This window comes from Gossypium hirsutum, chromosome A01 (genome assembly GCF_007990345.1).
Source record: "Gossypium hirsutum isolate 1008001.06 chromosome A01, Gossypium_hirsutum_v2.1, whole genome shotgun sequence".
Lineage (NCBI taxonomy): Eukaryota > Viridiplantae > Streptophyta > Magnoliopsida > Malvales > Malvaceae > Gossypium > Gossypium hirsutum.
In genome coordinates, this window is record NC_053424.1 from 115701059 (window position 1) to 115713663 (window position 12605).

The window sequence follows — 12605 nt, forward strand, 5'->3', positions numbered from 1 at the left end:
GATTCATTCAAACACCAGAAAAATATTAGCTTTTCCAGAAAAGTAAATCATTTTCTAGAAGTCATTTTCCGGAAGTTATTTTCAGTGAAACAAACGAAGCCTTAATTGTTCTATGCTCGAGGGTGGGAAAAAAAGTCGTTAAACCAAATAAATAAAGATAATTGAATTGATTTAACTGAAATAAATTAGTTTATTTGATTTACTTAATTGGTTTAAACGTTTATTTGATCAATTATCAGTTTTGTAACGACACGAATTTTACGGTTATCGGAAAAGTGTATTATTGGGTCTCCGTTTTTGGAAAATAAATTCGTAAATATTTATTAAAAATATTTACGAAGTTAATTGAGTGGTTAATTAAGTTTTTATTAAATGAATTTAGCTTAATTTAGAGTAATTAGTAAAAAGAGCTAAATTGAATAAAGGGTAAAAGTTTAATGATAGATTAATAAAAAGAAAGGGGGACCAAAATGACATATATGCCATTTGATATAGTTGAGGCGGTCTGATATTTTTCTTAGGTATATATATTATATATTATTAATTGATTATATTATAATTATATTATATTATGAAACAATTTAAATAAATACAAATATATGGTAATAAAAATATAAATGTGTAAAAATTATATTTGTACAATTGTAATTTAAATATATAATTTACTTATAATTTAAGTATAAAGATATTTTATGATTATTAATTATATTAAAAGATTTTTATATGATAAATAAATTAATAAGTTGACAAATGTAAGGTGATAGTAAAATACAAGTGTGATAAATCATGTACATACAATTGTAATATTTTTATTTAATTATTTAAGTAAATAGATATTTATTATTTATTATTATTAAATTAAATTAAAGACAAATGTAAGGTGATGATAATATACAAATGTAACAATGTATATAATGTACATTTGTCATATATATATTGATTATTAAATAGATATTTATTATTTGATATTTGTTAATTATTTATTTTATAAGATTTTTATTTGATAAATAAGTAAGATGAATGACAAGTGTATGATATTGATGATGTACAAATGTAGTGAAAAATATGTGTACAATTGTATATGTGTAGTTAATTGTATAATAGATATTTGGTTTATATTATATATAAAGTGAATAAAATAAAAGAATAAATATATAAAGAAACAAAGAAACAAAAGAAGAAAAAAAGAACAGAAGCTTGGCCAGAAGTGGGAAAGAAAGAATAAGAAAGAAAAGAAAAGGAGAAACTAGGATTTGAAAGTTTGAAATTTAAATAGTTAACATCGCATCCGAAGTATCTACGAAGAAAGGAAAAGAAAAGGTGGACGAATAATAATTTGAGAAATTACGGTTTGTATTTCTATAATCCGAATTTAATTATTGATTGTTATATTTTAATTTAAATGTTTATGGTAAGAAAATTAAGGTAAGTGTAGCATATTTGATATTGAATTGAGTATTTGTGAAATTATAATTTATATGATATTTGAGCATTGATATTGAATTGAAATTGAATTGGTAATTAATTTGAATTTTAATTATTAACTGTTATATTTTGGTTTATATGTTATTGTAAGTAATTAAGGTACGTATTAGTAATTATTATTGAATTGAATTTTTATGAATATATGTGGTTGATATAAAAATTGAATATTGGATGTATGTTATATTTAAAAAATATATTGATTGGGAATGTGATAAAATTAATTATGAATATGTGATTATTGTGAAATTTAAATATTTGTTATTGAAAAGTAAAGTGAATTGTATTGATTTGGGAATATATGTGATTAATTGAAATGTGTATTGGTTGAAAAAATTGAAAGTGAAATTGAATACCCTATTAACTGTATCGGACTGAGTCGAATATAATTGGCATGCCATAGGATTGAAAGTGTTCAGGAATACTTCGACCTTGAGTCGATGAGGCACTATAAGTGTCGTATTGTTACTTCGACTTCGAGTTGATGAGGCACCTTGTGTGTCATACTGTTACTGTTACTTCGGTTTAATCTGATGAGGTACTAAGTACCGTACTGTTACTGTTTACTTCGGCAAAGCCGATGAGGCACTGAGTGCCATACTGGTGTGTTGGTTGGATCCGTGTATCCGTCAATGTTCGAGTTATGTTAATAGGGGTAAACTATTGCACTGAACGACTGTATTACTGGACTGAATAACTGATTGTTATTGATTGTTTGATACTGAATAATTGATTGTTATTGAATAACAATAAACAAATAATCGTTATTGAAAAATAATGATTGATACTGAGTTTGAAATAAAATAGAGCATTGAATTGAAAGGTGAATATTTGAATAGTTATTGAATTTGAGTAGTGTTATATATGTATTTTATAATTATTTAAGTGTTGGTTTATAGAAATACCACTAATTGCATACTCAGCGTATGGTTTGTTTCCGTGCGCAGGTTAGATACGAAAGTGATTAACGACTCATCATCCAAGCCGATCCCGAACTCAAAGTGGTAAAGTACTTTCTTTTGGTAAATGGCATGTACATTGGATGTTAAAAGTGGTCATTTTGGGATATTATTATAAATATTGTTACAAATGATTATAGTTGATTATATAACATGTTAAAAGTTTAAAAATTGAATTGCTTGTGGTTTATGACTTGCAAGGTTGGTAAACTTGAATTGTAAGACTCACTTTGAGACTACACGGCCTGGCACACGGGCGTGTGTCTTGGCTTTGTGAAACTTATTTGTTCATAAGTAATAAGTCAGAGAGTTACACGGGTAAAGGACACGGGCGTGTCCCTTAGACCACACGGGCTTGTGGGTACTGTTCGATAGGAAAATTTTGAAATTTTGAGAAAAATTTGTAGTGATTTTAAATTAGTCCCGAATTAATTTTACTATTTATATTGGACTTCAAGGGCCCATTAAAGGGACAATATATTAAATTTAGGATAAGTGTAAACAATTATTTTCATTAATGTCCGTAACTGAACTATATTGACTGGTAATACCCCATAATCCTATTCTAGGGACGGATAAGGGTTAGGTAATGTTACAAGTTTTGGGTATCTAAGTCAAATAAACTATTAAGTATTATATAAATTCAACCCTATCCATAGGGAACTAATAGTCAAATACTCAATATCCATGTAAATCAACCAAAAAAAACCTAATAAAACCCAATCCAGTCCAATCCAGTTTAGAAGTGTTTATGGGCTAGATCGGTTGATGCTCGGTTCCACAAAAAGTTTCAAGCCCAAACTTGTTTTTGGGTTGTTCTAACTCACCTAAAACATTTATTTCACTATTTAGAAAATAATAAAATAAAAAAATATATTTTTAATTTAATTTTTAATTTATATATTTTTATAATTAAATTTAAAATTAAAAATATTTTTTATTATTGTGTAAAAGTCCTTCTCAAGTTGAGGTAGACTATTCAACTGTTTGACAACTCCCAACCCAATTCATTTAGTTAATTAATTTAATCTAAATATCAAATTAAATACCTAATATAAAATATCCCAATCCAATCCAATTGATTAATTTTATCTTAAAAAAAAACTCTTAAAAAACCACGTAATTATCTGTCAAAAGAAATGGATTTTAACAGATTATCAAAAGCTTTCTCATACCATAAGTTACACTCGAAGTTGTCACGATTATTAGCGAATTTATGTTTTGGTCATTTAATTTAAAATAAGTTACAAATTAATCAATAAATTTAAGTTATTTGGAAGTTTTAAGATTTTAGAAACCTCCTTTACAGTTGTATTTTAGTAAAATCTTCAGTTTCCAACTTCCTCTCTTTTAACTTTATGGTTTAGTTTTTCTTAAAATAGCATGAAAGTCTATTAATTTAAACTTGAAGCCTTAACAAAAGAAGCTCCCTGATCTTTGCCCATTGTCGTTGGATGACTATCTGACTCCAATATGTTGCTCTTCTTAGCAAGACTTTTTCCTTGACCTTCTAGATTGTGCCGCCACCACTTGAAACTCTTCGACTTACTGTTGACCAAATCTTACATGTTTGAGTCTCCTTTTTTATTATTATATTTTGATACTCTTTTATCTTATTTTATTCAATTCCTTTGCTTTTGTAAATCTTGTTTAGGGCTCTCTGAAACAAGATACTTTTTTTCCCTTTTTTTTATTTGTTTTGTTATTTGTTATTTTTGTTTGCTTTGATTGGGGTTGTGGTGATATTTGGTTGTTGGTTCGAGGTAAGGGTGTGGGAATAGTTAACTTGTGGATTTTCTTGGGTTGTGGTTTTGAGCAAACGAGAAATGGTGAAGGGATTAAGAATGAATGATTCTTAAGATTGTTGGGTTAAAAGTGAGGAATAAGATTGATTGTTGACTTTGCTAAGGTTTGGGGTTTGAGTTGTTAATACTATTTAGATTATCGAGTTAGGGAGTAATGATACAAAGATTGAGTGACTAAAACGTTAAACTTATAAATTTACTAATAGTTTAATGACTGTTATAGTGTGTAAATATGCACATGTTAAATATTAGTAAAGTGGTTATGGAATTAGTTTTATTGTTACAGGTTGTTTTCAGCAGTTAGATCTTTCCTTAGTATATAAATACTCTAAGCATGTATACTGGAAGGTAGCAAAAGAATTAAAAGAAGAGTTTACTTTTAGATATTTCTCTTGGATTGTTTAACATTTCTTGTAGTTTCTATCATGGTATCAGTCGCTCGGTGATCCGTGGGCATGGCTATCACGCATTCTCTAGATTCTGACTCTGTTGAACCTGGTGGCTCGGTGTTTACTGGTGATCGGATTGTTACTTCCTTCCCTAGGCATGATGTGGTGAAGCTTGATGAGGGCACCTTTTCCCTAGGCATGATGTGGTGAAGCTTGATGAGGGCACCTTTCTTCAATGGCAGCAGCAGGTACGATTTATTCTTACTGGTTATGACTTGTTCGGGTTTCTTGACGGGACTTTATCTGCTCCGGCGAGATATGTTCATGATACCGATGGCTCCCTTGTTGCGAATCCATCTGCCACGATCTTCACTCAGCAAGATAATCTTCTCACCTCGTGGTTATTGTCTACGATCAGTTCCTCTTTTTTGTCGTCGTTTACTGATGTTCGATCCGCATGTGATGTGTGGATGATGGCTAGCAGTCTGTTTGCAGCCGATACTAGCGCAAAACAGTCACATCTGCGTCACGAACTGCACTCCCTCAAGAAAGGTAGCCTTTCCATTCGTGCTTATGTTGATAAAATCAAAAGTCTGTGTGCTCTGCTTGCAGCTTCCGATTCACCGATCTCGGAGGCAGAGAGGACGGCTGTTTTACTCACCGGCTTATCTTCCGAATTTGATGCTATTGTTTCGACTGCGTCTCTCTCTTCTACTCCATTGCCGTTTCAACGTCTTGTTGATACGCTTCTTGAATGTGAGGCTCGGCAGATGCGATCGGTGTCTGATGTGTTGGTTGCTGCGAACTTTGTCGACGGTTCTTCGCCACCAGTGGTGGATGTGGCTTCTCGTGGTGGACGACCCCCAGTGCGTGGTCGTGGACGGGGGTTTCGTAGCCGAATCCAGTGTCAGATTTGTGCTCGGTATGGGCATCTTGCTCAATGCTGTTACTATCGGTATCATCGTGATGAGCCATCTCAAACCGTTGCTCCGATGGTCTTTCAAGGCGGGCGTGCTTCTGTACCAACTGTGGATGCTTGGCTTGGCACAAATAGGAGTGGTTATGGGCGTGGTCAAACTTGGATGCTTCCTGGTCAAAATTTGGGGGTTTCTGCTACTGAGGCTCCTGTTCACTATTTTCGGTCAAATGTGGGGGTTATTTCCCCACTTGGGCCACATGCATTTGTTGCACCTGGGAATCGATTCTCTACTCCTGGGTTGCATGCTGTTGATAATGGTGCTGGGCGCATTTCTCCCTATTATATGGGTCAACATTCAGGTGTCGATCATGCTTATAGTGCGAGGGCGCCTGGGCCACACGGTGTTGAGACGGGTTCTGGGCCTAGTGGATCTGTCCGACCTCGTCTCAGTGATGAGTAGAATTTTTCTGAACCCAATGTTAATTGTGTTAATGTTTCTGCAGTTCCATGGCGGACAAAACCCCGAGCTCGTGTTTTTGATGTTAACTCATCTTTATACGACTCGTCACAATTTATTGGCATACCTCAGCTTCCTAATTTTAATGCGTCTGATTTTTCTGATGCCACGGCATATGACTCAAATGTTAATCGTACTGACTCGTATGTTCCATTACCGGTAGGTAGCACATCTTGGTGCCCCGATTTAGGTGCTACTCATCATGTGTGTCAAAATGCGTCCGATCTACAAGCATCCTCTCCATATACTGGTGAGTCTTCTCTTTTAATGGGTAATGGGGTACCCACTAAGATTTCGTCTATCGGGAGTACTGTTTTACCTACAACGAAGAAGTTATTACATCTGTCGAATGTCTTATGTGTACCAAGTATTCGGAAAAATTTATTGTCTGTGTCTCAATTTGCTACTGACAACAATGTCTTCTTTGAATTTCATCCGTCTTATTGTGTGATTAAGGACATTCAGACACAGGAAATCTTAATGCGGGGCCAAGTTCGTGATGGGCTCTATCAGTTTTCTGTTGCTTCAGCATTTCCGTCTGCTTCTGCACACAACACTGACGTTCAAGAACGATCTACGGGCGATATTTTTACTTTGTGGCATAGACGGCTTGGTCATCCTTCTTCCGCTGTTGTAAAAACTGTTCTTGATACCTGTCAGATTGTTACAAATAAAAGATCTTTTGATAATATCTGTATTGCTTGTCAACAAGGGAAATCACATAAATTGCCCTTTTCTAATTCTACTACTGAATATAATGAATTGTTTGAGCTAGTTGTATCTCATTTGTGAGGCCCGGCTTCTATTTCATGTGAAGGAAATTTGTATTATGTGTCGTTCATTGACATGTGTAGTAGGTTTACGTGGGTGTATTTGATACAACGCAAGTCTCAAGCCGTGGATTGTTTTCTACAGTTTCAGCAGATGGTCTCTACGCAGTTTGGAAAGCGTATTAGGAAATTTCAAAGTGATTGGGGTGGCGAGTTTCGTGCTTTTGCGTCTGTTCTCGCTCGTTATGGGATTCTTCATCGTGTTTCGTGTCCCTATACTTCTGAACAAAATGGTGTTGCTGAACGTAAACATCGGCATATTGTGGAAACTGCTCTCACTCTCTTGGCTCAGGCAAATCTCCCTATGATTTACTGGGGTTATGCTTTTTGCAGTGCGGTACATCTCATTAATCGTCTGCCTACTTCAGTGTTGCACGGTAAGACGCCCTATCAATGTTTGTTTGGTAGTATACCGACATATGATCATCTCTGGGTTTTTGGATGTTGTTGTTTCCCGTACCTACGACCGTTTAATAAGCATAAGCTTGATTTTCGATCTCAACCTTTACTTTTCTCGGGTATAGCTCGCAGCATAAAGGTTATTATTGCTTAATGCCTAGTGACAAGATCATTGTTTCTCGGCATGTTGTTTTTGATGAATATCGGTTTTTGTTTCCTACGTCTGCTCCTACCACTGTTCAGTTTCCGGCATGTACTTCCTCCTATATTCCTGTGGTTCGCTCCTTTCCTACTAAGGTGACTCGACAGCCTTCTGAGTCAGAATTTTTGCCTAACAATTCTTGTAACTCATTGCATCTTCCCTCATCTACCTCTAATCCATTACAATCTACTACTGTTGACATTCGGACTGATTTTCCGATTGGTGGTCGAGAGTCATCTCCTTCTACTTCTTCTGATCCTCCTCTTGCACCTCCTATTGCAGCTAATCCTCATGTATCTACTACCAATACTCATGCCATGGTCACTCGATCTAAGGCTGGAGTTTTTAAACCTAAAGATCCGATTGTCACTACACATGATTTTGAGCCAGTATCTATTGACGAGGCTCTTGCTCATCCGGATTGGAAGCTTGCTGTTCAGGCTGAATACGATGCTTTGCTTGCTAATTCTACGTGGAACTAAGTCCTCTTCCTCCTGGTCGAAAGGTGATTGGATGCAAATGGTTGTTTAAGGTAAAGAAAAATCCTGATGGAACAATTGAACGACGAAAGGCACGTTTGGTTGCCAAGGGTTGTTCACAGGTACCCGGTTGTGATTTTCAAGAGACCTTCAGTCCAGTGGTCAAACCTACCACTATACGACTCATTCTGTCAATTGCGGTGTCACGTGGCTGGCATCTTCGGCAAGTTGATATCAATAATGCTTTTTTAAACGGTGATTTGACTGATGAGGTTTTTATGCAGCAGCCTCCTGGCTTTGTTCAACATGGTTCGAATGGTGAAAAATTGGTGTGTCGTCTGACAAAAGCTTTGTATGGTCTACGGCAAGCTCCGCGTGCCTGGTTCAACAAGTTAAAGGAGTTTCTAGTGTCTACTGGGTTTGTTCTATCAAAATCTGATGCATCGTTATTTGTCAAAGTTACTTCTACATTTACTCTCTATGTTCTTGTCTATGTGGATGACATTGTTATTAGTGGTAGTGCTATTGACGAAATAAATCGTTTTGTTCAGCAATTACACAATCAGTTTGCCTTAAAGGATATGGGCGACCTTCATTATTTTTTGGGCATTGAAGTTAGTCGATCTTCATCTGGCAGTCTTCATTTATGTCAACAAAAATATGTCCGCGAGCTTCTTGATCGGAGTTCTATGACTAATGCTAAAGGTGTGCATACGCCTATGGTGAGTTCATCCATGTTATCTAAAGATGAGGGTGAACCTCTTGCTGATCCAACTGAGTATCGCAGTCTGGCTGGAGCACTTCAATATTTTGTTTTAACACGCCCAGATATTGCTTATGCGGTTAATCGGGTTTGCCAGTTCATGCATGCGCCTACTACCGTGCATATGGTGGCATTAAAGCGTATCTTGAGATATTTACGTGGTACTCTTTCTCATGGCCTGATGTTTTATCGTTCTGATCGTCTGTCCTTGGTAGGATATGCAGATGCAAACTGGGGTCTTGATTTTGATGATCGTCGGTCCACGACAGGATACTGTGTATACTTTGGTCATACACCTATATCTTGGTCGTCTAAAAAACAGCAAGTTGTTTCTCAGTCTACCGCAGAAGCTGAATATCGAAGTGTAGCTGCAGTTGCAAGTGATATTGCCTGGCTTGTGTCCTTATTAACAGAACTCAAAATTTGTTCGATTGATTCCCCAATGATATGGTGTGATAACTCTAGTGCAGTAGCTGTTGCAACTAATCCGGTTCTGCATTCAAAATTTAAACATGTCGAGCTTGATTTGTTCTTTGTTCGTGAGAAGGTTGCTAGCGAGGAATTGGTTGTCGGCAAAGTTCCTGCTTGTGATCAGGTGGCGGATATACTGACCAAACCATTGACTGCTTCTCTCTTTACTCGGTTTCGAAATCTTCTTCGCGTCAAACCATTCGAGGAAGTTAGGTGAATGTTATAGTGTGTAAATATGCACGTGTTAAATATTAGTAAAGTGGTTATGGAATTAGTTTTATTGTTACAGGTTGTTTTCAGCAGTTAGATCTTTCCTTAGTATATAAATACTCTAAGCATGTATACTGGAAGGTAGCAAAAGAATTAAAAGAAGAGTTTACTTTTAGATATTTCTCTTGGATTGTTTAACATTTCTTGTAGTTTCTATCAATGACCAATTTATAACTTTTTAAAATCAAATGCAGAAAATGTAGAATTACTAATAATTGAATGCCCTTAGTATAATTTACCCTAACAAATTAAATTTCCAACGGTCTTGTCTCCCTCATAGACGTAACTTCGTTGTAATAACAGTAATAGTGTTGGATTCTTGCTTGCGGTTGAATAGGCATTGAATATGAAGTCGTGGGAGGGGCCCAAATATTGTTGTAGCATATGACACATGAAAACGTTCCATTTGACCATAAAATTTGCCCAAGAAATTAATTAACAGATTAATTCATCGTATTCTACTAAAACACATGTACACACAGCTTCCTCACATAAATTGTGGAACTTTTGTCTTCGGTTTTTGAGCACAAAATCCAAGTAATTGGCATGGTGTCCACAAATTAATGTGTAGTTTTCTCGAATTCGGTAGTGGCACCATGTGAAAATTTTCTCATTTTTGATGGCTTGACCTCGACCTTCAAAACCTCATCTTATTTAGGAGTATTTCATTAATAATAATTGGACTATATTTAATTAATTTAAATTTAATGTTACGTAAAATCAATTAAAATATTATTAAAATTAGATAACATTACACATGACAACTTAAATTGAAAAAAATAATTTATAAAACCTACACATAATTTATATAACTTTTACATTATAGTAAAAAGAATTATAAGTGAAATAATCCTTATTTATAAATGGGTTGAGTTGAATTCTAAAAAAATCTATAAAAGAAATTATTTGTCTAGATTTAATTTAGTTAAGTTCAATACAGAAAGTCATTTTATTGTTTAAAATAGGGTTTATTTATTTTGTTATTTTCTCTAATTTTGTTGTATAATGTAGTATATCATGAATATGCAAGAACTAAATTAGTTACCTAAACATGGAGGATTGATGAAGATTATGTAGTTGCTTTAGAAATAAGATTTTTGAGATTGTAATAGCTATTTTCAAGGAGTTATATTTGTATTCACATAGATTCTATGTTAGCAAGCCAAATAGAATACTTGCTTTAAGGTTGGTATAGGTTTTGTATGAGAGTTTATTCAATGCATTCTAATCTATTCATTAATGAATTGTTTTGCGAGAGAGTGTAAACATTTTTAAGTGTTTACTGCCCTAGTTCTTAGAGGGAGGATTTGGAGGTAAGTGTTCTAGTATTTAAGTACAAAGATGATATCTTTATACTTGGAGAGTGATAGAGTGTGAACCACTTGTTTTATTCATGATTAAGATAATGAAATTACTCACTAAGCTAGGCTCCATGACTTAAGGAAACCGAACTATATAAACAAACCTCTGTGCTACTTTTGCTTTGTTTGCACAATTTTTCACAGTGCTAGTCCGTAGTGGCCACTGCAATTTGGAACTTCTGTTATAGTTTTGCATTTCAGCAGATAAGCAACTTGAGGTAGCAACAATATCAAATCTTGAGTTTGATCTTTGAACACGAAACTTTTCAAGATCAGATTGATGGTTGAATCAGTTCAACCCATCTGACCAATTCAATCGATTTATCTGGTTCAATTGAATAAATTATTAAAAAATCATAATGTTCTTTTAAAAAATAGATCAAACCAATTCAATCGGCTTGTAGATCAATTGATCTAACTCTTTATTTTTGATCAATACCTTGAATGATTATTGATCCAGTCAGTCTAGCCTATTTCTAAAAATAATGCTGAAGACACCTACCCCTTAATTATATATAATCTAATTATTAAAATTCGAATTCAATTGTTAACGTCGTTAAATTTGAATATGCTTTATCAATTGATACTATTAAGCAAACCTTAATTTTTAGATTAAACAAATAGATGAATTAAATTCCTAAAATAAAAAAAAAAGTAAAAAAAAAACCAAAATCTGAAGATTATAAAGAAATTAAACCTTTTTTTTATGTTGTATGATGTTTATCCTGTATAAATTATGTTACATTCAAAATTATAGGATCTATCAAAACACTCTTTACAGTGTTGCTTCGTATCAATACATATCTTCGATGAACAAACCCCCTCTTAGGAAATAGCAATCCTCAACGTGAACATTATTTAATACTTGTTATCTCCATTTTCACTCAAGCTCATGCCTTTCCTCTTTGCTTAATTTCATTTTTCAACAATCCGTACTACTATATGTTAAATTCTTAAATTAAATCAGAAAAAAATATGTACTTAAATATACTTGAGTTTACGTATTTTTAATTATTGCAATAATAATAATATTAATTGATTTAAAGCTTAATCTATTGTATGATTAATTTCTTTACTTTATAGTTTAGATGGAAAAATAATTAATTTATAATATTATATATGCGTGTCTCTGTTAAGATTTTAGAATTAAACTTACGATCGAATCAGTTATATCGTTAATTTCTTATTTACTTGATCTGATCGGTTCAATTGAATAGATAAAATAGAAAAAATCGATTAAATTAGTTCAATTAGTCTAGTTCCTTATTTTAAATCGATATTATAATTGATTTCTAATTCAATAGATGTATGTGGGTTGATAAGATTGGTTGTAAAATCTCTTCCTTTCATTTTCCATCATTTTCGCAATTCTTTTTCCAGTTTGGAGTTTTGTGGCAACAAATTTCTCTGTCAATCGAAGACTTGGAACCGTTCTTCCTTCTTTATTAGCCAAGCAATTAATTTCCTTGAAATTTAACGCTCTAATTTCAAGTCTACTACGCGCTATGAAATTGTAACAGGAACATATATATATATATAAAATAATAAATTAATGAATGTTTATAAATAAAAAAGAAGTTCTTTTTGCATTTAATACATTGTATATAAATTTTAAATTTGTTAAATTTAAAAAAAAAATTAAATGATTACATCAAAACAATCAGACTCATATAAAAGTATTATTCTCGAATTGCAAAACCTTTTATACTAAACTTGATGGAACAAATGTTTGTTCCTTTTCTCTGAATAGATAAAGTTC

General features: G+C 33.5%; 1 protein-coding gene across 1 annotated transcript; it reads left to right on the forward strand.

The window, feature by feature from the left end:
• Positions 1–3825: 3825 nt before the first annotated feature.
• On the forward strand, positions 3826–6814 carry LOC121229721 (uncharacterized). The gene is made up of 2 exons (XM_041114630.1): positions 3826–6321; positions 6528–6814. Exon 1 carries the CDS (start codon positions 5106–5108, stop codon positions 6012–6014), a length of 909 nt encoding a protein of 302 aa, XP_040970564.1. The 5' UTR covers positions 3826–5105; the 3' UTR covers positions 6015–6321; positions 6528–6814.
• Positions 6815–12605: the final 5791 nt, after the last annotated feature.